This window comes from Mobula birostris, chromosome 8, assembly GCF_030028105.1.
Source record: "Mobula birostris isolate sMobBir1 chromosome 8, sMobBir1.hap1, whole genome shotgun sequence".
Classification (NCBI taxonomy): Eukaryota; Metazoa; Chordata; class Chondrichthyes; order Myliobatiformes; family Myliobatidae; genus Mobula; species Mobula birostris.
The window spans coordinates 66,553,181-66,580,353 of NC_092377.1; the positions used below are offsets into that span (position 1 = coordinate 66,553,181).

The window sequence follows — 27,173 nt, forward strand, 5'->3', positions numbered from 1 at the left end:
TCTCAAAGGTTCAAAGTTCATTTCTGGATCATTACCTTCACACTTTTGTTTTTGGATGTTTCCTGGTGTTCCTCGCATAGTACTCATTCTTCTCACAGTGTATGTATCAAGCGTGCAATTGTAGATTTTGGCACTCCAGTTTTCTCTGCCAGCTAACGATGTGTGGTGTTAGGCAGATGGCTTTTAATTTGGTATAGTAGGGTAATTTTTTTTGGCTAGTGTCAAATATTTTTGTGGTAATTAACTCAAAAAAATTTTAAGTCACAGTTTTTAAAGAAAACTAAATTATCAAAAATCACTGCTTTTTGAATTGGCATCCATCAGCCCAAATGGATAACATAACACAAGCATACCAATTGATGCAACTGTTTGCTCTACCATGGTGTAGTATCAAACGACTACACAGGTGCACCTGACTGTCTCCTGCCCTAATTAAGTGGCATAATATCCCAAATAAATCAAGGGAATCCTGGCTATTAAGAGTTCTTTAAGAGTTGTCTCAAATAAGTGGCTGCCCTGATTAACTGATGTTCCAATTAACTTGGTGGGGGTGGGGGAATGGGTGTGTGTGTGTGTGTTTTTGTGTAGGAAGATCTCAATGAAGGGAAGTATTGGACCTGGTTAATGAAAGGTGGCCCACCGCAAAGTGGCAGGGTTGCATGATACTGAATCTCAAGTGACGAGATGAAGAAGCTCAAGAGGGATGATTTTTCCCACTGCCCGCACAACCACAACCTTTTCACTTTGTCACTTTCAACCTTGCCACTAAAAGGCTGAGATACCAAGAAGGTGTGGGGTACTGTGCGCGCGCGCACACACACACACACACACACACACACACACACACACACACACACACACACACACACACACACACACACGCACACGCACACGTGTGCTTTTACCACTGGTAGATTTGATATCCTCATTAAAGAGTGAAAAGATAGGAATGATGTATGGTAGATGTATTTAAAAGACAGAGGAATGAAATTGTCCAATGATTACTAATTAGTAAATAGATAGAAGGGCCTTTAACTTTCTGTCATGTATTTCATTATATTTTTCATTGACATTAAATATGTTGTGCAAAAATTAGGCACTAGTTTAAGGTGTAAAATCAATTTGTTTTCATTGTAAGTGGCCACTGTTTCATTGAAGGTAACATTTCTCTATAAGAAAATAGATTGCTGAAATCTAAAGATAAAATATATTGTCTTGTAAAAATTGAAATATCAAGATGTGATGTAACATTTTGAGAATTCTGGGTTCTCTTTTTCGTGAGTTACTCTTATCATGTATAAGATAAAATTTAGAAATGTTTCCTGGTTTCAGTTGAGTTGGTTATATGTCATGTGCTCAAAGTGAAGGTATTTCTCTGATTTTTTTTTAATATTATAAGATGAAATGCTTAAAAGATATATCAGGTAGCTGTTAAAGTCCTTGAACTGAAGATCAGAAAATTACAGTGAACAATAACAGCTTTTAAGAATCTTTATCTGTTACTATGTTGCAGCTGTTGTTGGTCGCTTGGCCTGAAATTGCCCATAAAACTAGATCAGAAAAGCCACATATAACACAATTCCATTTGCCCTTCAAGCTTCTCGATTTCACGTCATTAATATCTTGGATCTGGCAGCGTCAACATACTGCGCTTAATTTTCTACAGGGATCTAAACTTCCTCAAGTTTTGGTAGTCCCAACTGTTTTGGTGGTTGTTCTTCATGTTTGCTTCATATAGTCTCAGACTGTTTTGACTGCATTTCAGAAGAGATGCTTGATTAATAAACAGGGGAAGGGATCCTTATTTTTTGATTTCTACCATGTGATGTGATAGTGGTGGTTTTTACTTCGCAAGTACCAAACATTGCTGCCCGGATAGTACCAGAATTAATGGTTCTTTTTCTTATTTTTTGTTTCCATGCCACATCCGATGGTGCATTTTCTTTATATCTGATGTTTGAGGGTCTTTTCTGCTGATTTCTGTTATTGAATGTTTTGGCGATCTTTATGCTGGGTGAATCATTCCAAATGTCCAAAGTTTTTCAATAGATAGCTGATTGAAAGGTGTGTTGTCACTTACTACTTTTGTTTTTTGTAATTTGTATATTTTACTTTGGGTCTGCTGAAGGAGTCCTCCCTGGTGATTATCATTATCTGCAAACTTTCCTTTTATTTGGTATCCAATTTCAGATCTCTATTTTGAGCTAGTCAGTAGCAGTTCCAAGTGTTAATATTTAATGTATTTGTACAATCAGGGTGAAGACTCATAATCATGTCATATTTTTACTGTGACCATCGTTCTGTTGATTTTAATGAAGAGTGCATAACTGTTGCCAACTCCTCAGCTCTTTCTTAGTTAAAGTCTCCTGTGGATTCAGGGTCTCAGTTGTTACATAGTGGATTTCTACAAGCTAGTTTTCATGAAGAAGTCTATCAATTGTCTATACTCTCTGCTTTGATAATATATATTTATCAAAAATATATATTTAGAATTTGGTAGTTATGTTTTAAGTTGAAAGGCAATGAGGCTATTGATAAGCAACTCTGGATTGCCATTGAACGTTATCTCAAAGCATTGAATTGTGTTTTGTAATCTGTATACTTTTGTTATTTGCAAGATGTGTTTCTCCTTGACAAGACTAAGATTTATTTTATTTGAAGAGTTGATGGCGATTTATTTTGATGGCAGTTTTGTAGTGCAATTTTAGGATTTGATCAAATGGTGTTGAAAGGGTTAGGTGTACATTTCCATGTTTGGTTGGTCTGTGGGGGAATGTGGCAGTGGCAGTGTCCTTCTGTGCCTGCTGCTCTGGTCCCTTTTGATGGTATTAGCCATGGATTAGAGAAGTTCTTTAGAGAACGACTTGATTGACTCCTGTAGTGCATTTTGTAGGTAGTATACACTACAGTCACAGTGTGCTTTTAATGGACTTTGGTAATGTTATGGTAGTGGATGGATGGTAAGCAATCAAGTGGGCTGAATTGTACTTTGTTGTCAAGCTTCTTGACTGCTGTACTCATTCTGACAAGTGGTGTGTTTTTCATCACATTCCTGACATATTCTGCAGATGGATGAAAGACTAGAGATTCAGAAGGAGATGCACTTACTGCAGAATACTTAGAATGTGACCTTCCATTGTACTTATGGATTTTATGTGGCTTGTACAATAAAATCTTTAGTAAATGGTGACCCTCAGATTTCACCAATGATGGTGTTTGCTTGAAGCCTATTTAGAATGCCTTGAGTTTGAGGTTTGCTTTCACTTCAGTTCTGTGGGTTTAAAGGTACTTTTGAGGCCAATGTGGGACCTGTTGATTTTGCAGAACTCAGGCAGGTAAGTGGGTAAAATGCAAGCAGTGATTGGGAATAGTCAGCATGACCCTGTGCATGGGAAATTGTGCCCCTTGGATTTGATTGAGTTGTTTTGAAGAGGTGACCTGGAAGATGGGCAGCAGGGTCTGGAAAGTTAGATCACGTGGAATAAGAGTAAGCTAGACATTTGAATATAAAACTGGCTTTATGATAGGAGACCCGACTTTGCTGATGGGTTATTTTGTCAGACGAGAGGCTTGTGACCAGCAGTGTGCCCAGGCATTGGTGTTAGGTACACAATTCATTTATTTTAATAATTTTGATGAGAAGGGACATGGCATGGTTCGTACATTTGTGGATGACATTAAAAATAGTAATATTGTAGACAGTGAAGAATGGTATCTAAAATTACTGTGGGATCTTGATAAACTGGGCCAGTGAGCCAAGGAATGAATTGAGAAACAACAATGAGCTAAGAACAAGAGTGGACTTTAAATCACATAAAAATGACATGTTTTGATAAGAATATTAAGGTCAAGAAGTTGAAAATGGTAGAGTCCTGAGGAATGTTGTAAATCAGACAGTTATAGGGTATAGGTACGTGGTTCCTTGAATGTGGCAACACAGACAGGGTGGTAAAGAAGGCATTTGGCATACTTTCATCGGTGAGGATACTGAATACAGGAGTTGGGATGTAATGTTACACTTGTCCAAGATATTGTGAAGTCCACATTTTTCTTACCTACATTTCTGGCTACACTTAAACTGGAAATGGTGCAGGAAAGATTTATAAGAATGTACCAGGAGTAAAGGCTGGATTGTTTTGGACTTCTTATCCCAGGAACTTAACAGGTTGACGGTTTTTGACGTTACGGAGCTTTATAAAATAATGAGGGGCATAGATAAGATGAACATCTAGTCTTTTCCGCAGGGTAAGGGAGTCCATAACTAGAGGGCAGAGGTTCAAAGTGAGAGGGATCGATTTCTTTCAATTTTTTTATTATTAATTTCTACATAGAAGAATACAGTATAAGAAGTATATATGTCAAAAAAAGGTAAAATAATACCAATACATATTTGAATCACATTTGCAACCTCATTACTCGATATTCATGTAAATTAAATTAAATCATAATATTGAAATATGATAATTTTATTATTATACAAAAAAATCTAAACCCACTACCAAGATCGAAGCTGCTTGGTAAAGAAAGAAAAATGGAAAAAAAAATCCTTATCATATAGTGAAATATGTTATTAGCCAACATCTGTTCTTTAACAACAAATCAAAGATTTTGAAAATAGTTCAGAAATGGTCCCCACAATGTGTGAAAGTCTTGGCTAGATTCAGAAATTGAACAACAGATCTTTTCTGAATTTAAACCTGACATAACATCATGTAACCATTGAGCGTGATTAGGCGGAACAACATCCTTCCATTTAAGCAAGAGCGTCCTCCTAGCTATAAGAGAAATAAAAGCCAAAATGTGCAATCAGGTGTCTCCAAAATAATATCTTTTTCTCCAACAATATGGAATAAAGCAGTCGAAGGGTTAGGCTTAAAATTTACTTTGAAAAGTACAGAGAAAGTTTGAAATACTTCCTTCCAGTATTTCCCATGACTCGGACATATCCAAAACATATGAATTAGTGAAGCTTCTCCATTATTACATCCTTCACAAAAGGGAGGTATATCAAATAAAAACGAGATAGCTTATCCTTGGTCACGTGGGCCCTATGGACCACTTTAAATTGTAAGAGGGAGTGGCGGGCACATAACAATGAAGTGTTAACCAATTTAAAAATTTCATTCCAAGTTTCCTCAGAAACTGAAGTCTGTAGATCTTGTTCGCAGAGACTTTTAATTTTGTCTAAAGGAGCATTTCTCATTCCCAGCAACATACCATAAATATTAGATATTGAACCATTATGAAATGCTTTCAAATTAAAAATTACACCTAATAATTTCTCATCGGGACTTTCAGGAAATGTATATAATTGAGATCGCAGAAAGTCTCTAATTTGTAGATATCAAAAAAAGTGGGTTTTTGGTAAGCTGTACTTAGCTGACAATTGCTCAAACGAAAAGAGACTTCCTCCAACAAACAAATCCTGGAAGCATTTAATACCCAATCTGTCCCATTCTTTAAAGACTGGATCAGTCATAGAAGGTTTAAAAGAAATCATTAGAAAAAGTGGGACTAGAAGGAGAAAATCTCAATAAAGCAAAATATTTTCTAAATTGTACCCAGAGCCTCAAAGTATGTTTAACTACCAAATTGTCAATTAGTTTACTTAAAGATAAAGGAAGTGAAGATTCAAGAAGAGAAATGATAGAAAACTTATTAACAGAGTTAGCTTCTAAAGAGACCCATACCGGACAGTCCTCATGGTTAATATATGACCAAAACGTAAGGTTTCATATATTGACTGCCCAGTAATAAAACCTAAAATTGGGTAAAGCTAAACCTCTATTCTTTTTAGCTTTTTGAAGATGAACTTTATTTAATCAAGAATGTTTATTTTTCCATATATAAGAATAGAATCAAGAGAATCAAAAAAAGATTTAGGAATGAAAACGAGTAAGGCCTGGAAAAGGTGTATAAATTTAGGTAAGATAGTCATTTTAATAGAATTAATTCGGCCGACCAACGATAACGAAAGGAGCGACCAGTTTGATAGTGCCATTTTAATACAATTCAGTAGGGTAAGAAAATTTTCTTGAAGTAGGTGTTTATAATTCTTAATAATTGTTACATCCAAATAGATAAATTGATTTCTTACAATTTTAAAAGGAAGGTTAGTATTGATTGATACCAAATTATTCAAAGGAAAAAGTTCAGTTTATATTTCAGTTTACATTATGTTTCAGTTTATATCCTGAAAACTGACTAATACAGAGCAAAGAAAGCACAGGAGGTAACGAAGTCTCGACATTAGAAATAAAAAGCAATAAATAGGTCATCAGCATAGAGTGAAACTTTGAGGGTAGTAGTATCATTAGATTCTCAAAAAGCAATGGCTAAGGGTTTTAAAGCCAGATCAAAGAGCAAAGGGCTCAGGGGACAACCTTGTCTAGTTCCACGTTGAAGTTTAAATGGTTTGGAATTCTGAAAATTAGTGAGAACCCGAGCAGAGGGAGATCAATAAAGTAATTTAAGAGAGGGATAACTTTAAGGGACAAGTTTTTCACACATGGAGGTGCAGAAATGGAATAAGCTTCCAGAGGAGATTGTAGAAGCATTTAGTTATGGCATGGATAGAAGGCTTTTAGAAGTAGAAACCAAGGACAGGGAAATCAATTGGGCAGCTTGGTTATTCTGAATGACCTGCTTCTTTGCTGTATAACACTTGGGAGGTGGTGTGCTTTTTCCACTGTTTACACTCCCAATGTTCTCAGTGCCATTTCTTTACTTTGAACAGGAGGGGCCAGGTACCCCTGGAGTCAGTGGGGATGTTGCACTTCTACGTGAAGGACATAGAAACATCCATTGTTGTGTAAGAGACAGCCTAAGGTGGAAATATTTTGTTTTGAAGGTAAAGCCCATCCTCTTGAGCTTCACTGACTCAGCCTCCAAACGTGTGTACAGCATAGTTCATATACAGTGCCAGACAGTTAAGGTTGGAATGGCTATGCTTGTGCAATGAAGTGAGTTAAAGGAATTCTTTTGGAGTGTAAATAGAAGGCTATTAATTTATTGACAACTTCTTCTTAAACCTATGATTAACTTCACTTTGAACCAGTACAAGGAGCTCAAACTCTTGTCTTCAATTTTGTGATAACCTTGTTATATATTTATATCTCTAGCCACACCACCTGAACCCGCCCCCCCCCCCCACCCTAGATGGTTCTTCATTGTGATCCCCCCCCCCCCCCCGGCTTATTTTGTTGGAAGTTAATAGAATAACATAATACTGGATAAGTAACTACTTTGTACACATTGCCACATTCTCTGTTCCTGTGCATAAAATACAGAAGAAAAATTAGGATGGAGAGGTCTTAAGTATTTGTGCAATCAATTCAGGATGCATGAGACGTAGGATCTGAATTGGGCCATTAGACCCATTGAGTCTCTGCCATTCGATCATAGATAATTTATTATCCCCCTCAACCACATTCTCCTGCCTTCTTCCCTTAAACTTTGACACCCTATTAATCAAGTATCTATCAGCCTTTGGCTTAAATATAGTCAATGGCTTAGCCTGCACAGCTGTCTGTGGCAATTGAATTCCACAGATTCACCACCCTGTGGCTAAAGCAATTTTTCTTCACCTGTGTTCTGAATGGACGCCCTTCAATACTGAGGCTCTGCCCTCTGGTCCTGCACTCCACTGTAGGAAGCATCCTGTCCACATCCATTTTATCCACACTTTTCAATATTTGATAGGTTGCAGAGTGAGATTCCCCCTCATTCCTCTGAACTCCAGTGAGAACAGGCCCAAAGCTATCAAACACTCCTCATGTGTTAAACCTTTCATCCCTGCCAGCACATCTTTTCTTAGATAAGGGACCCAAAACTGTTCACAATATTCCAAGAGCAGCCTGACTAATGCCTTAGAAAGCCTCAGCATTACATCCTTGCTTTTGTGTTCTAGTCCTCTTGAAATTAATGCTAACGTTGCATTTGCCTTCCTCACCACCGACTCAACCTGTAAGTCAACCTTTAGGGAATCTTGCAGGAGGATTCCTCTGCATCTCTCATTTTTGAATTTTCTCCCCATTATAGCAAATAATCCACACTTTTATTCCTTCTGCCAAAGTGCATGACCATGCACTTCCCTGAATTATACCTCATCTCTCTCTCTCTCAAATTGCAGGGTGAATTCTCGGGTTTCTTTATCTTTAAGCTTCCTAATCAAGTCTGGGTCATTACATAACACCCAGTCGAGAACTGCCCTTCCCTTCGTGGGCTCAACCACAAGCTACTCTAAAAGCCATCTCGTAGGCATTCTGCAAATTTCCTCTCATGGGATGCAGCACCAACTAGATTTTCCCAATCTACCTGCATATTGAAATTCCCCTTGATTATCGCAACAGTACCCTTTTTACATGTATTTTGTATCTCCCTTTGTAATCTGGCTACTGTTTGGAGGCCTGTATGTAACTCCCACCAGGGTCTTTTACCCGTGCATTTTCTTAGCCCTACCCACAAGGATTCTACATCTTTTGATCCTATGTCACCTCTTTCATTTTTTACCAGTAGAGTCACCCCACTCTCTCTGCCTACCTGTCCTTTCCTTTCAATACCGTGTGAACCCTAGGATAATATAGACACTAAAGTAGCAGGAATATTGGGTTTGGTTGCACTGACTTCTGACTGGTGGATCTGTAGTAGTGTTGATGACCAGCATTGCATGGATTATCCAGACTCCTGTGATTGTGCTCTGCATGAAAGAGTGATGTACACTGAAGGCCTGATGCTGACACATTGCCATTGAGTCTAGGGTCATTTTGAAGATTGTGTACACTTTGTCTCTGGCCCCTCGGTTTTATTTCAGCCATAGCCGGCCTGTTGTGCACAACTCTTTTCATTTAAATGGTTTATTGACCTCCATCCAAAAGGTAAACTTCGCTAAGTTTTTTTTTCAAACTGAAACTATTTTACTGTTTATGTTCTAATTAAATTACATTTATTACTTTAAATTATTCAAACAAATTTCAACTGTTTTCAAATAGTGGCCCCTGTGGCTAGTACTATGAAGTTGGCCCATTAAATGGTTGATAGGCCTCAGTATTTTTCAGGGAAGCTTATAAGCTATGCAGAGCATGAGAATTCAAGATGAAAACTAACACAAGTTGGATATGGGTGAGAGAAATAATTGCTGAACTAAAAATGGCAACTGGACCTCAGTGCGGAAAAAAAAGCATAATGGTCTGAATCATCTGTTTGTGTGTGTTTTAAAAGGTTAGATGGTCCAGCATTCATCTGTTAACACATTTGTACAGGTTCAGGAATAGGAAAGGTTTAGAGGGATATGGGGCTATTGCAAGTAAATGGGACTAGCACACGGAAGCACCTTGGTCTGCATGGGCATGTTGGGCTGAAGGACCTGTTTCCGTGCTATACTCTTTCTGATTCTGCATGGGGCAGATGCTGTCTGTCCCCAGCAACAGTCTAAATTGACCATTACTGAACCAAACATTGCATTGCTGAACAGCAGCCTTTCCAACACCAGTCCTCTCAAGAGATGCAGTGTGATTCATTGCAAAGTGAATGCTAGTAGAGAGCAGCAGTTCATACCAAATTCCCAGCACTCAGACTGAGCATATGTCTTTTTTTAAAGTTTGGGGCGGGGATGAGCTTTGTATTTGTGAATGTTTGGACTGGAGAATAGAGACCTACAATGAGTCAGCCCTGTGTGGGATACCAATGTTGTTGCAAATGTGACAAAAAGTACTGGGGCTACTGCCTGTCATCCTTTACAAAAATTGGCTTTGATAAGGGAAGCATAATCTTAAAATTCATGGAATAAAATCACAGGGTATGGTTAGTACTTAGAATGTCTGGCAAAATACACACATTGTAGATTGGGCATAATTGAAACTTAATTTGACAAGAGATAAATGTGAGGTGCTGCAATTTTGAAAAAATTGCTGAATGGCAGATTAAGTTGTGAAATGAGTGAATAAGATTAAGGCTTTCTATTTGTACTATGCCCATTCAATCAAAGGATAAAGTAAAAACAGAAAACGTTGGAAATACTGAGCAAGTCATTCTGTATTTTATGATTCAAGATCATTGACACAAAATACGAGGGGTGTATAATAAGTTCGTGGCCTAAGGGAGAAGGGTTCAATTTTAGAAAACCTAGCACATTTATTTTTCAACATAGTCTGCTCCTACATTTACACACTTAATCCAGTGGTCATGGAGCATACGGATCTTGGACCTCCAGAAAGTGTCTACAGCATGGGTGATTGATAAGTCTGTGGCCTTACGTAGAAGGAGATGAGTTATATGGCTCTCGTTACATGCATGTGCAGTTCAGCACTTTGAGTGATTATGCAGAAAGTTTGAAGTTAATAACTTGAAAGTTAACTGAAGACAGTTGACGTTTCGGCATGAGACCTTCATCGGGATTCTGGACTTGGATGAGTGAATAGTGTGGAAGGCTTGCAATATGGCTATAATTCAACTAGCATTCAGAAGGCCCAGTCTTCAAAATTTCAATACATAATTGTGCAATTGTATGGTCTTGTTTGCTTATTATGATTTATTTCTCTTGTTACTCCTATTCTATAACAGACATTTATGCATTAATCTGAGAATTAGCTGTGAATCAGTAATAGCAAACTCAACAATGATTCTGGAATTAATGGGTTCATGGCCATATCTATATTGTACGGTTTTTGAGTTTTAAGTAGGCTCCACCCTGCTTTTAGTGAGATCTTTTGTGTGGGTCTCAATATTCATCATAAGTCGTGATCAGGATGGGACATTAACAGTGACTTGAATACGGAAACTGAGGTGGAAACAGTTTATAGCACTGCAGAGAGGCAAGCGAGTTGCAAATATCTGCTGGATGAAGTACTCAAAAAAGAGGCCATCTAACTCCTTTACAGTGCACTTAGAATTGACACTGGGTCTCTGCTCCTTAAATTTCAAAAAATAGCTGTATTTGAACAATTCACACAAACTTAATCTCAGTATGTGAAGTTCAAGGTGGTATTTAGCTGTATCAGGTCTCCATTAATGTGCATTTAGAGTCCATTTAAATCTTTAATGTCTTATTGATGCATATTATAAATTCTTATTATTTGTTGAACATTTTTTCCTTTTTATTTCTTGTACATTTTGATAACAATTTAACTTGTTTTCTTCTGTCTTTTCTTTGTTTCTTATGCTTCGAATTTTAATTAGGTGAAGCCATAATTGCATCTGCTGTTATTAGCTGGAACTTCTAAAGATTTTTTTATGTTGAAGAGTGAGACAACAAAATCCATTTGCAGGACAGCACCAGTACAAACAAAGTTTAGGAAGTAGGTTGATGCCTGAACGAAATTTGAAGTTTTTACTGTAGCAAAAATACCTGTAGTTTTATCTTACCGTGAGTGAGAAAACACAATTTAAAAACAGCAGGTTTGTAAATTGGATTATTTTACATTTGGTATTTGTCTTTCCCCACATTAACTTTGAAACCACAATGACTTATTTTTGAAGTATATTCTGGGGGCATATAAACACCTTTGAATTGGGAACATAAATATTTTGCATTACCATATTTACTTCGCTACTTTTATGTGTGTACATTGTTCTGTTTTCCAGTCTCGTGTAAATGTTAGTCTCAAAAGGGGGGAGAAAAGACAAATGAGGTGCAAAGTCATTGCTTGCTCATTTTGTTTGTCCATTGTAAAGCTGTCTAACTTTGGTTCCTGATGGAGTGAGGAACTTTCAAAGAAAGCTTCAGACATTTGTTGGTTTAAACATCCTTCTTAATCCCTTGCAACCTGCTGTGCTGTGCAGTGTGGGAGGTTATTGTGCCAGGGAAACGTTGTCTAGCAGTTTAAGATGATCACTTGTCTGTTTTTATGACCTTTCAGAATTGAATTGTTTCCCTCTGCTGGTTATCTCATCACATTGCTAGTCCTTTGCCATGATAACTTCTCATGATACACATGCATAGAGATATAGAGATTTATAAATGAATTTTGTTTTCACAGGATATAACTCAGGAAGGCTATGGAACTCGCACTGCACCACCGTTGACATCTAACAAGCCCAACCATGAAGATTTGAATTTGTTACAGCAAGAGAGACCATCAAGTTTGCCTGTAAGTGATTGGTAATAATGCTTTTCATGTTATTGAGTGTACTGTTTAAAGTTACTCTGAAGAATGTGAGATCCTTTATTACGTAAAATATAAAAGAAGCCGTTTTATTACTTCATAAAGAATGTAGGTGATCCCTAAGCTAAGGCTGATGGAAATCTGCCCTTATCAAATTTACAAATCACTGCCTAAAAATTAGAGATGGGGAATACAATTTGCTCTCATGGTCTCACAGAATTTATGTGAAACATTTTATTAAATCAGCGTAATTTTTTGCTTATGACCCACATGTGGATAATGTGGTTTCGTGTTCTGAAAAATCATGATATGGTGTGTTTTACAGGAACATACCCCCCCCCCCCCACATGCACGCACACCCCACACACACGTCCATGGGGAACACCTACAGAGGTGTTCATCTTACATCATGGGATGAGACTTCATCAGCAGACTATTTGGCTGTTCCTATAAAGAACAACAATCCATTCAGTCTTTTCTCACAGGTGTACAGTGTATTTGTTTCTACCAGTTTTAAAGTTCATGCATCCAAATTAATCTAGATGCAAAACTTCAGTGTGTGAGCAAAAGAAAGTTCTACTGTCATTTTTTTTGTGTAATAGCAGTAATTTATCTTTTACTAACCCTCTTGCCACTGGAAACAATTTTTTCAATATCTGATTTATCAAATGATGTTGAACACTGATCTGCTAAATAGATCAGTTTTAAAACTACATCACCTTTGTGTCAGTGAGTTGAAAACATCAAAATGATGTTGAAAAAGTTACTTAGTCATTGAGTACTGTATGTAATTGAGAGTAATTACTCTTCATTTATGGCCCCTTTATGTTACATTTCTGTTTCCATTAATTTTGCAAATGTGTGTCAATTGCGCCATTATAATTACATACTATGGTAGGGGTGAGCTGTTTGCCCCTGGAAGCTTGAAGATCTATTCATATATTAGACCTGTCATATGATTTCAGGAGAGTGTCCCTTAAAAATCCCTTTGAATGGAGAGATTCATTTTCCATACAATTGGGGATTTCCTGTTTTGAAATTGGTTTAGTATTCTTATATTTGTGTGCTGACAAAGGCAGTAGAAAATGCATCATAAGATTCTTACATGTAGTTTATATAGAACATAGAACAATACAACATAGAAATAGACCCTTTCATCTACAATGTCTGCCCACCGTGAAGCCAGTACAAACCTATCCCCCCCTCAATTCTCTGTGTGCTCATGTGCGCCTCTAAATGCCTGATGAACATTGCGATTATATCTGATTCCTTCACTTTCCCTTGTGCATTCCAGGCAATTATCCGTGTAAATCAAAACCGCCCTGTTCATCTCCTTTAAACTTTCCATCCTCATCTTACAGATATGCCCTCAATTATTTGATATTTCTGCCCGTGGGGGGGGGGAGAGGAGAACTCTTATCTACATTATCTATCCTCTCATAATTTTGTATACTCACATTAAGTTGTCTTTGACCCTCCAGTGTTCCAGAGAAAACAATTGAAGTTTGTCCAACCTCCCCTTATAGCTAATACTCTCCAATCCAGGCAGCATCCTGGTGAACTTTTTTTTTTGGAACTGTCCTGTAAACTTCCACATTCTTCCTGTAAAGCAGTGATCAGAGCTGCACACAGTACTCCATATGTATCTTAACCAAAGTTTTATAAGATTGCATCATGACATTCTGACTTTTAAACTCAACGCCCTGACCAACGTAAAAACATGTATACCATGAGCCTTCTTTACCAGCCTCTTCTGCTTGTGTTGCCACTTTCAGAGGGCTGCAGACTTAAAGGCCTACCTACATTTTTGTCACAACAGGTCCTCAGAACTGATCACCACTAGTCATAGATCTTCAGTCAGAATAATGCTCCTTCTACCCTTTGTCTTCTATGGTTAAGCCATTTTTGAGTCTAATCTGCCAAGTTTCCATGGATCCTATGTCCCATCTTCCACATCAGTATAGAGTAAGGGACCTTGTCGAAGCTTTACTGAAGTCCATGTATACATCCAGTGCCCTACCTTCATCAGCATCTTCAACACCTCAAAAGCCTCAGCTCCGCAGAAAGCTATGCTGGTTATCTCTAATGAGACCCAGATTTTACAAATGCAATTAGATCCAATATCTAAGAAATTTCTCTAGTAATGTCCCACCCACCCACTCTATAGTAATGTCCTACCCTATAATTTCCTGATTTGTCTCTATTGTTTTTCTTCTGCAGAGGAACAGCATTGGCTGTTCTCCAGCCTCTGGGACTTTACCTGTGACTAAAGAAAATGCAAATATCTATTAGCCCCAGCAATCTTCTCGGTTGCCTCTCTTTGTAATCTGGGTTGGATCAGGCTCTAGGGACTTGTGCACCTTAATACTTTTCAAGAGCCCCTCCTTCGTGTTAAGAATGTGTCAGAGAATTTTTGCATGCCATCTTCACTATGTCCTTCATGTACTTCTCCTTGACAAATAGTGATGTAATTGCCACTTGCTCTGGCTCAAGACATAAATTCCCTTCTTTGTCCTTAAATGTTCCTACCCGTTTGTTTTGTTTTTAATGTATGTTTTAAATGCCTTGGGCTTTACTTTAATCCTATTGGCCATAAGATATTCATGGACCTGTTTTATCCTCCTGATTCCCTGTTTATGTTCTTTCTTCCTTCCTTTATATTCCTCCAAGGGCCTGTCCAAATTCAGCCTCCTAAACCTTGTCATGCTTTCTTTACTTTTTGACTAAATTTGCAACCTGTTTTGTTATCCCAAATTCATGCATCTACCCATCCTTGTCTTTCTTTCTCACAGGCCTTCTTTAAATGACTTCCACTTCAGATGTGGACTTGCCCAACAACTGCTGTTCCCAACTTACTCTCCCTAGTTCCTGCCCAATACTGTTGTAATTGACTTCTCAATTCAACCAGTGAGTTTTAATAAATAAATTGTTAATTTTTCTAGGCCTGTTATGAATATTATCCAAAGTTAAGTGAGAAAGCAGTTGAGAATATTTTTCTCTCAAGTAATCTCTTGCCATGGCAATTTGGAGCAGTATGTTTAAAAAATCTGGTGTAGGGCATGTAAATGATGTGCCTCTCCCCCCCCCCCCCCCCACTCCACTGCTGGCTTAGTGAAATAAAGCCTTGGTGCTAAAGATGATAGCTGTGGGGTGGGGGAGAATACTGATGTTGGTTTGTCTAACTTGCTAGTTTTTGGGGAAGCATTGTTTGTGGTTCAGCTCCAGTGATTTGAGATACCTGTTGTGGGTAATTTGAGTCTCGAAAGAATATGAATAGACAACTGAGCTCATTTCCTTTTCTCGGAAAGCTATAGGATATGTGGGTATCCTGGAATAGACTTTTGTTCAAGTTATACTGACATCAGGACTCATGGCATGAGGGGCAACCTATCAATATTCGGGGAAGATTTTAGACAATGTTTATGCAAGCATAAATTTGTCTATGAAAAAGGCACTTGTAACTTGTATTTTATTCCTGGAGAGGGAATGAAACTGACTCTCTCTCAGAGTTTTCTATCCAATGTTGAACAAAACTCAATCTCTGGTTGTCATTAATACAATTTTCTGTTTTCAAAGAACAACTACCATCATTTTACAATATTTCACACCCAGTTACTGATTTGTAATTGAAGTTTCTGATTTTCACTGTAATATAATGAGAGTTTCAGCCACAGCCTAATGGGTTGCATTCTCACTTGTGACTCAAGAAGTATAGTGTTCAAGTCCCATTCAAGATCTATGGACAAAAGTAGTGGTTAACACTGTGGTGGAGTTCTGAAAGAGTTTTGTACAGTTGGAAGTATCAACTTTAAGTTGCGTGTTAAGTCAAGACCTGTCTGTTCTCCAAGGTAGTTATTGTGGCATAATTTTAAAAACAACAGTATAGCTGTCTGCATTGTATAGCTGTACTGACCGGGTTACATATCTGAATCCATCTTGTATATTAAAAAAAAGGCTGGTTACAGTCAAATTGCTATTGTGAGACTTTGCTATGACTAAATTTGAGGCCATGCTTTTGGCTTTATTAAAGTGATCACAGTGCTGAAGTACTTTCTTCTTATCAAACTATTTTGGAGTGTTGCAAAGGTGTGAAAAGCACTTGGAAATTTTAAGTTCTTTTTTCCCCCAGAATAAAAGGATTTAACTCCGACAGATAAATCAGAAAGATTCTCTATAAGCTGCAGTTTCGTCAGGGCTGAACTTAAATAGGAAAATTGTACCCGCGCTCCCCATTTAATCCCATATATTGTTGTTCTTACACCCCAGTTAGAATTAAGTGTCAGAAATCTGTAAACCCATGACAACTGTGGTTTATCATAATTTGCACATGGACTACTGCACTGTTTTCTGGTAAATTAGGAAAGTTGTGAAAAATTAATACTTGTTAAAAATGTTAACAGCAAATTTCTTGGTGTCAGTACCAGCTCTGTATTGAGTCAATCAGATGATCACCTTAAAGTAGTAGAATTTTGGATTGGTAGTGGCACCTGAATATTCATTGTCAGTGTTTGGATGTTGTAGCGTCGTCACATTTGTAATTGTGTATTGGAAACAATGGATTTCCATGCAAAGATACTAAACCTTTGTATTTAAAATTTAGTTTTGTGGACTTGTAAAAGGATTTTTTGATCATGTGATACTGTGTATGCATTGAAGAATGTATGCAGTGTTCGGCCAACATAATACAAAAAGGATATTGGAGCAATTGAAACAAGAAAGAAGAGATGAATGGCAATGACTGAGTGATTAAATTATGCAGAGCAATTATATAAACAATTGTGCATGATCTCACTGAGAGAAGATCAGCTTGGGAGGTGATATAATTGATGTTTCCAGGACTCTAAAAGGATGTGGTAATATAAACCTTGATAAATGACAAAAGAGGCTGCAATACTGGATATGTGAAATAAAAAGAAAAACATGTCAGTCAGGAAAAATGTGCCAATAGAGGAAACAGAGCTTGGATTTAAATTTTAAAGCTTTAATTTTCTTGGGATGTCTGACCTATTGAGCGGGGTTACCCAACCTTTTTTGCACGGCGGACTGGTTTCATATTGGCAATATTCTTGCGGACCGGTGGGGAGGGTGTGGTGGTAGGGTTGCCACGGACAAGAGTAGCAGTCAAGTATGGGACACTTGTTTACCTCAAGAAAGACTACCATAGCCATGAAGCCTTGCATGGGTGTGTGTATGTGCCGATTTTTTCCTACAAGTCGTTTTTGGCGATTCTGTTCAGTGAAACTACACTGTACATACATTATATAGGCTGTGTATTGATCATATCATTCCTGCTTTTACTATATGTTAGTGCTATTTTAGGTTTTGTGTGTTATTTGGTAGGTTATTTTTTGGGTCTGGGAACGCTCAAACAATTTTCCCATGAAAGGTTTCATAGAAAGGCACGAAAGGTTTCATAGGAACGCTCTACCTTAGCGGGGGAAATACAGGACAAGGGCGGTCCCGTATGGGACAAATCAATTTAGCCCAAAATACGGGATGTCCCGGCTAATGCGGGACAGTTGGCAACCCTAGGGGGTGTGTTAATCAGGACTGGAATATCGGTGATAAGTCAACTATAAGTCACTTATAAGTGGCTAATACACTCAATTTCGTTTCTAAAAGGGTTTATCTAACAAATTTAATAGTAAACACAGCGCATATTTTCCTCGCGTGAATATAGTGATAAGTCAATTATAAGTCACTTATAAGTCAATAGCATCATAACATTTTAAGTAACGTTTGGATATTAAACACACAGTGCATGTTTTCCTTGTATGAACATATAAAATCATTGCAACACACCAATCTTGCTGAATCAGTGGGAGCCCTGGGCTTGTTTCTCTGTAACAAGACAGTCCCATCGAGGGGTGATGGGAGACAGCGATACTTGAAGGGGGTTCCTTATGTCCAGTCTATTCCGCAGTTTAGTTTTCGTTGCATTCATTGCAGAGAACCCCGCTTCGCAGAGATATGTTGGAAATGGAAGCAACGTTTTCAGTGCTTTCGTGGCTATCTCAGGATACTTAGCCTTGACTTTGATCCAGAATGCCAGCAGAGATGTTATGTCAAACATACTTTTCAGCCCGCTGTCATCTGCAAGCTCAAGGAGTTGATCATCTTCCCGCGCTGACATGGATGACGCATGCGTAATAACCTCGCGTGTGTACAAGTTCAACAGTGCGTGACAGCGAATGAGGAAAGGTGCAGCTGACTCATATCGCCAAATCATATCGTTTCCTCGTGGCCCGGTACTGGTCCGCGGCCAGGTGGTTGGGGACCGCTGCTGTTGCATGTTTCCATTGTTTTCTGTTTATAGACCATTATGAGCTGTTTTGCCATACCTCAAATAATAGTACATTGCATATGAAGGGGAATAAACTTAAATCTAATTATACTTTATTGTTGCCAAACAACTGGTACTAGAATGTACAATCATCACAGCGATATTTGATTCTGTGCTTGACACTCCCTGGATTACAAATATTAAATATTAAAAATATTAAAATAGTTAAAATTAGTAAATATTAAAAATTTAAATTATAAATCATAAATAGAAAAATGGGAAGTAAGGTAGTGCAAAAAAACCGAGAGGCAGGTCCGGATATTTGGAGATCCGTTCAGCAGTCTTATCACAGTTGGAAAGAAGCTGTTCCCAAATCTGGCAGTACGAGTCTTCAAGCTCCTGAACCTTCTCCTGGAGGGAAGAAGAATGAAAAGTCTGTTGGCTGGGTGGGTCGTGTCCTTGATTATCCTGGCTGCACTGCTCCGACAGCATGCGGTGTAAAGTGAGTCCACGGACAGAAGATTGGTTTTGTGATGTGCTGCGCCATGTTCACGATCTTCTGCAGCTTCTTCCGGTCTTGGACAGGACAACTTCCATACCAGGTTGTGATGCACCCTAGAAGAATGTTTTCTACGGTGCATCTATAAAAATTAGTGAGGGTTTTAGGGGACAGGCCAAATTTCTTTAGTTTTCTCAGGAAGTAAAGGCACTGGTGGGCCTTCTTGGCAGTGGACTCTGCTTGGTTGGACCAAGTCAGGTCATTTGTGATATTGATATTGTTGATATTGATATTAACTTTGGCAGCTTTAAATATGAGTCAAGTTTTACAGATAACATTCAGAACATTTTGAGATGCATTTAGTCAGACATACGAAGAGGCAGGGAATGGAGGAACGTAAGTCAGATACGCACAGATGGGATTTGTTTAAGTTGATATCTTAGTCGTCACAGGCATCGTGAGCCAAAGGACCTGTTCTATTGCTGTAATGTTCTATGTTCTAGGATGCCACACTTGAAGAATGTGACGTGTGATAATTTAGGATAAAAACCCTATGTCTTAAACTGATCAGATTATTCACCTATGTTTAACAGTTTAAGACAAAGCAAGAAAAGTGAAATTACTAAAGTAATAATGGTGCACTCCAATATTAAATGAAGATATGAAATGCATTGAAGTTTGGCACAAGGCAGTGTAAATGGTTGAAAAAAATAGCAAAGGAGGAGGGAAGCATAGAAAATCTTTGGGCAGGTTTTTCAACTTCATTGTGCATGTGGGGGGTGTCAGTATTAATGGAAGAGTAGACGAGGATGTCATTGAGGCAGCTATCCATTAAAACCTCTGAGTTTGAAGGGAGCATAAGAATTAGGAGCAGGAACTAATTTGGCTAATTAGTTGCAATAAATTACACCTAAGGTGGGTGGGTAGCCAGAAAATTGGAATGGGGTGGGGTTAGTGGTGGTCTGTGAGAGAAAAAGTTACTGGGAAAGGAGAGGGAGAATGGGACTAACAGGACTGCTCTGTTGAGTGCCAGCACAGCCTCAACAGGCAGAATAGCCTCCTTCTGTATTGCAGTCATTTAATAATTTTCGAGGAGTTTGTTTTAGTAGGTAGGGTCAAGTATTTTTGTTGGTAACACTGACCTGGTTGTGGTGGAGTCATACACTTGTTTGAAATTAGCCAAGGGTATAAAATGGATATGTAGCCAACCACAGTATGAAATTGAGTTAAGAGTCAGATTAGCCTTGACCTTCCTTTTCCCATGTTCTCTTCAAGTACATGCTCACTCTCTTCACTTTAGTCGCTCAGATTCAGCACAGAAATATAAGACTTTCATCCCATTGCTGGAGAGGACTCAACCATAAGTCCAGATGTTAAAGTACAATTTAGCACATTAAGACTGTGGATTCTGGTTAATTGGGATATATTAGGATCAGGACATTTTGGCTCAATTAAGCAACTTCCCCCAGTTAGCCAAAGTTTCATGGAAATAGTTAAGAAGGTATAAAGAAAAGACAAACTGCCATTAAACTGAGTAACGATTATGTATTTGAATGAAATACAAAATAAATTGGAACACACTCTATATTACTATAAAACTGTAATTGTTCCTGATAGTTATTGATGGAGGAATTCACCTGCTGCATTCTTTTGATTGACTGCAAATAAACAAAATCAACACAGGCATCTCATAGATAATGGACTGCCTTTCACTCTCGCCTGTTTCTGGCATCTCTAAGCCTGAGTGCTTGAAACTGCAGTGAGCAAATAGTTCTGAATTGTCTTGCTGCTTACTTCTCACCAACATTCAGTGACAAAAATCACTGCTTTTTGAACACAGGCACAGGCACACGCAACTGATGCTATTTAAAATTGTTTGGCCAAAGCTCTGTGTGGTGTCTAACGGCCACTCAAGTGAAGGTGCCTTTCGCTAGTTAGAAACGTTCGACAGTTCTCCTGCCCCAGTTAAGCAGCATTGTGTTCCAAATAAACAAAAGGAATGCTGGCTATTTTCTTTATTTGCTTTCATTCTTTAAGAATTGTCCCAAGTAAGCAGGTGCCCAAATTAACTGATGGCCCAACTAAACGGAATCCATGGTACTTGAAATAGATAATTTGTAAGTACTTATGGAAAGGAATTAAAGTAAATCACTGAATTTGCAATTGTAGATAGTACTCAAGTCTGTGAATTGGGACTTTGGATTATTTAAAGTTTTATTTTTGGGTTTTGATATGAAGGTTAATAGAATTCTGGCTGCACATTGGTTTGTATCAGGTATCTTGAAAGAGATTTCAGCTGTAGAATAGAAGACCGACAGACGTTTGTTATTTGACACTGTGATACCTTAATGTACATACTGGTTTGATGGCATTTGTGCTTTTGTTGCTGGGAAAATACTTCCATATGGGGAATATTTCATGGGGTTGAAAATGCTTCTGAGATCTAAGCAGCACTTCTCTCTACAAAAGACAGCAAACAAAAACAGAAATATTTAACTAAGAGCCTATAATAGTTTCTTGTGGAGTTCATAGATTATGGCTGTATGGAGGCAGTTTGAAAAGGGTGGGAATGTCCCTAAGATTAATAGATTCAGTTTGGTTTTAGGGTATGGTAGTTTTGATTTCCTAATGCAGGAAAGAGAAAATATCAACCAGTGTTTCAACCAGTAGTTTTGTGTGATTAGTAGTGTGAGTGTTGAAGTAGGAACTGTAATGGAGCAATTTGCATTCTGCTATTTAGTGACACAGATATATGAAGTAGTGAGAATTGCTGAGTCTAGCTGGATGATGCAATTCTGGAAAGAGCAAGTAAAATTTTGGGATGAAAAGAATGGATGGAATAAACAGATTAAAAACATAACTGACTCTTTCATATCTAGGGCAGGTTGTAAACAACATAAAAGGTTACAAAATTATATAACGTGTGAAGGATATATCATTCCAAGTTCAGTATGCCAGTTAGAAGTTGCAACAGTAAGTACTCCTTCCTAAATTGGTCTGTCATTTTGGGAAGTTTGCTTATTTTGAATATAAATTGGTTAAAGTATGTTCCAGTATTTGGATTTTTTTGTCAGAAATTTATACATTTTCTCCCATTATTTTTCCAGTTGAACTTTCTAATGAATGAGTATCTCATAGTGGGTGGATCTGATAGCCCACCTACACAGAGATGGTAGGAGTTGTGACCTATGCCTCAGTTAATACCGAATGGCTTGTGAGAACTATAAATAGCCATTGGTATTGATCTGGACAGATTTTAAACCTCAATCTATTGATATTATTTGTGCAATGTGGGTGCATCTATGAAACTTCATAATATCAAAACTCATTAAAATGAATCTTTACAGTTTTAAAGTATGAAAAAGGTGAAATATTGTGTAATATCATGCATGATTTGTATTTTTTTTAAGAAAATGCTCACTGATGAGAAATATATTCAGAAAATTTTCAGCAGTGTCATGCATGTATGAAATTTTTGTATTGTGAATTGCTAGAAACAGCCAACATACATTTAGGAATTTTATCTTCTGGTCTTGACAAGAAAGAACATTTTGAGTTATAAATATAGCAAAACTGGAAATACATTCTTCATGCCTGATTTGTACCTCATTGTAGAGAACTGAGTTATGAGGGAAGACAAGGGGAAAATGACTTTTCAGTTCAGAATCTCAGTGTTCTTCGCTTGGCTTTAGAACATCTTGTGAACAGCAAAGCATATGTCAGGCTGTTGTTCATCAATTACATCTCAGTGTTCAACACCATCATCCCCTTAGTACCAATCAACAAGCTTCAAAACCTGCCCTCTATCTCTCTCTCTGCAATTAGATCCTCGACTGCCTTATTGGAAGGCCACAGTTAAGGTGGATCGACGTCTCCTCTTCACTGACAATCAACATAAGTACACCTCAAGGATGTGTGCTTATCTCATTGCTCTACTCTGTAAATTTATGACAGTGTGGCTAGGTACAGCTTGAATGCCATCTATAAATTTGCCGATGATGCCATTGTTATTGACAGAATTGCAGATGGTGATGAAGTGGCATAAAGGAATAACTTTATTGGGCTGGTTGCATGGTGGCATAACAACAATGTCAGCAAAACTAAGGAATTGACTGTGGACTTCAGGAAGATGAAGTTGCTTGAACGCACACCATACGGTGCCTGTGGTGGAAAGGGTGAGCAGCTTCAAGTTCCTTGGCTTCAGGATCTTATATTATCTACCCTGTGCCCAACATATTGATGTGTCATGAAGCAGGTACGCCAGTGGCTCTGCTTCATTCAGTGTTTGAGGAGATTTGGTATGTCACAAAAGACTCTTGCAAATTTCTACAGATGTACGGTGGAGAGTATTCTGAATGGTGCATCACTGCCTGATATGGAGGTTCCAATGTGAAGGATTGAAAGAGGTGGCAAAAGGTTGCAGACTTGGTCAGCTGTTTGACAGGCACAACTTTTCCCACCATTGAGGCATCTTCTGGAGGCTATGCCTCAATGAATGAGGTGGAATGTATCATCAAGAACGAAGTGGATTTTTGAGTGAGCTGGGTGTGCAGGGTGATTGGGGTGAATGAGTTAAGGATCAAATAAAGATCTTCATTTCTTTCTCTATGTGTTCAATGGGATAAATAGAGCAATGGGATGTTAATGCATAAACATATTGCTGATTAATTCACTCTTAGATTTTCCACTGAATGTTTGTGTTAAATGCAGAGGCAGTTACAACATAATGCAGTTTTCACCAGTTTTCCCGAGTTATGCTTTTGCCTCAATTTCAGAACGTGTTATTGCATCAAAATGAATTTTATTTTGTTTTTCTTAGTCAAACATGGATATTTGAAAGAATGTAAACATAATATAATTCCATATGGAATGAATTAATGTTTTACTGATTTTTTTTTTGCTGTGACTGGATAATTTATTTTGATCTTAGCTGGTAACTTGTAGATTTCGGTATTCAAGCATATGATGACAGCCCTACGGTCTTCATTCAGCTTAACAGGTCTTTGAGTTAAATCTCTGCGGAGCAGGAGATTGCAGATGAGTTGGAGACAGTTATTTGTGGTCTTCACGTGCCAATTGTAAAATTTAAGTGGGAACTGTTGGGACTAGTCTGTGGATTGGGAGTTGGGTTAATAGCAACTAGGGTTAATTAGCAAGGCCTAATGAAAAGAAGTGGGGTTTGAGCATAGCAGCCATTGTTGAAGTGTCCATTATGTGAGTAGACAGTGTTAAAGTGATCATGCTTTGGCTCAACAGACCTGGGTAGTAACAGGCAAAGGCTAGAACTTAAGTTTGAGAAGTTAGAGGTGTAGGCAGGGTGGTAGTTAAGGCAGTGGAATGCTCCCTCTGTGAGATGTGGGATTTCAGGGTACCTAACAGTCTCCCTGAAGACTACATCTGCAGGAAGTGCACCCAACCTCAGTTCCTGACTGACAAGGAGCTGGGTGTACTCAGGACCATCCGAGAGGCTGAAAACCTCATGGATAGGTGGTCACACCCAGAGTGCAGGCTTCAGATGGGAGATCACCAGAAGAAAGAGGAGTAGCCAGTCACTGCAGGGTTCTTCTGTGGCCATTCCCCTCAGCAGCAGGTACTTCTTTGGATACTACTGGGGGAGATGACCTATCAGGGCACAACAGCAGCAGCCAGGCCAGTGGCATTGTGGCCAGCTCTGACGTACAGCGGGAAAAGGTAAAAAATCAGGCAGAGGGGTAATGATTGAAGTTTCAATCGTTGGGAATGGTGGAGGAGATTGCAAAAGAGGAGGTAATGAGTGCAGAATGGTGTGTCGCCTCCCAGGTGCTAGGGTTCAGGATATATCAGAGGAGCTGCAAAAGATTCTCAATAGGGAGATTGAATGGCCAGAGGTTGTAGTGCACATTGGCACTAATGATGTAGGTAGAAAGAAGGAAGAGGTCTAGGGCAGTGATTATAGGGGTTTGCAAAAAAGGCTGAAAAACAGGACCTCCAATGTAGTAACCTCTGGATTACTCCCAGTGCCACATGCTAATCAGGGCAAGAATAGGATGCTAATGAGTGGCTGAGGAGTGGTGCAGGGGGGTTGGTTTCAGATTTCTGAATCGTTGGGATCTCTTCTGGGGAAGGTATGATCCTTACAAAAAGGAAGGGTTACACCTGAACCTAAGGGGCATTGACATCCTTATGGGCAGGTTTGCAAAAGCTTTTGAGTATGGTTTCAACTAAGTTGGCACGGGGGATGGGAACCAGAGTGATCGGGCTAAGGATGCAACAGTTGATATACAAGTTAATGCAGTGTGTAGTGATACTGAGGAAGGACAGGGAGATGGTAGGGCAAAATTGCTGTCAGTGGGATGAGGTGAAATATAAAATGGGGCAAAATCAGAAAAGTGCTGAACACAGGACTGAAGGTGTTATATTTGAATGCATGCAATATACAGAATAAAGGAGTTGATATGTTGCACAATTAGAGATTGACAGGTCGGACGTTGATGTGGCTGAAAAAAGATCATAGTTGGGAGATTAACATCCAAGAATGCACCTTGTATCAAAAGGACGGACCGATAGGTTGGGGTGGATCTGTTGGTTAAAAAATCGAAACACAGAAGCGTAGAAAACCTATAGGCCCTTTGGCCCACAATGCTGTGCTGTGCATGTACTTACTTTAGAAATTACGTAGGGTTACCCATAGCCCTCTATTTTTCTAAGCTCCATGTACCTATCCAGGAGTCTCTTAAAAGACCCTATCGTATCCACATCCACCACTGTCGCCAGCAGCCCATTCCACGTACTCACCACTATCTGCGTTTTAAAAAAAACGCTTACCCCTGACATCTCCTTTGTACCTACTTCCAAGCACCTTAAAACTGTGCCCTCTCGTGTTAGCCATTTCAGCCCTGGGAAAAAGCCTCTGACTATCCACACGATCAATGCCTCCCTCATCATTTTGTAGACCTCTATCAGATCAACTCTCATCCTCCGCCGCTCCAAGGAGAAAAGGCCAACTTCACTCAACCTATTCTCATAAGGCATGGTCGCCAATCCAGGAAACGTCCTTGTAAATCTCCTCTGCACCCTTTCTATGGTTTCCGCATCCTTCCTGTAGTGAGGTGACCAGAACTTGAGCACAGTACTCCCAAGTAGGGCCTGACCAGGGTCCTATATAGCTGTAACATTACCTCTCGATCCCTCACACTTATCTGGGTTGAAGTCCATCTGCCACTTCTCATCCCAGTTTTGCATCCTAGCGATGTCCCACTGTAACCTCTGACAGCCCTCCACTCTATCCACAACACCCCCAACCTTCATGTCATCAGCAAATTTACTAACCTGTCGCTCCACTTTCTCATCCAGATCGTTTATAAAAATCACGAAGAGGAGGGGGCCCAGAACAGATCCCTGAGGCAAACCACTGGTTACCGACTTCCATGCAGAATATGACCCGTCTACAACCACTCTTTGCCTTCTGTGGGCAAGCCAATTCTGGATCCACAAAGCAAGGTCCTTTTGGATCCCATGCCTCCTTACTTTCTCAATAAGCCTTGCATGGGGTACATTATCAAATGCCTTGCTGAAATCCATATACACTACATCTACAGCTCTTCCTTCATCAATGTGTTTAATCACATCTTCAAAAAATTCAATCAGGCTTGTAAGGCATGACCTACCTTTGACACATCCATACTGACTGTTCCTAATATTATGCCTCTCCAAATGTTCATAAATCCTGCCTCTCAGGATCTGGCCTCTTAATTGTCACCTGTGGTTTCTTCACCCTACCATTCTTTATCTTCCTCACCGGGACAAATTTATCCCTAACATCCTGCAAGAGATCCCTAAACATCGACCACATGTCCATAGTACATTTCCCTGCAAAAACATCATCCCAGTTCACACCCGCAAGTTCTAGCCTTATAGCCTCATAATTCGCCTTTCCCCAATTAAAAATTTTCCTGTCCCCGCTGATTCTATCCTTTTCCATGATAGTGTTAAAGGCCAGGGAGCGGTGTGTATATATGTGTATACAGACAGACAGACAGACAGACAGACAGACACACACACACACACACACACACACACACACACATCTATCTATCTCACATATATATCAGGGGTCCCCAACCTTTTCTGCACCGCGGACCGGTTTAATATTGACAATATTCTTGCGGACCAAGGGGTTGTGGGGGGGGGGCCTGGGTGAGGTTGCCAACGGACAGGAGTAGCAGTCAAATACAGGTTTCCCCTGCCATCCGAAGGTAGAGCGTTCCTATGAAACGGTTCGTAAGCCGAAATGTCGTAAAGTGAAGAAGCA

General features: G+C 39.0%; 1 protein-coding gene across 10 annotated transcripts in view; it reads left to right on the forward strand.

The window, feature by feature from the left end:
* The window catches only part of arid1b (AT-rich interactive domain 1B), a 416,405-nt gene that overhangs the window by 142,924 nt on the left and 246,308 nt on the right, over positions 1–27,173 (forward strand). For 9 of the 10 annotated variants that reach the window (XM_072265352.1, XM_072265356.1, XM_072265355.1 and 6 more), the window contains one exon: positions 11,976–12,086. The exons of the other annotated variant lie outside the window; for it this stretch is intronic. In XM_072265352.1, the coding sequence (XP_072121453.1) occupies positions 11,976–12,086 (111 nt within the window). The remainder of the gene's footprint in view (positions 1–11,975; positions 12,087–27,173) is intronic. 10 annotated transcript variants of the gene reach the window in all.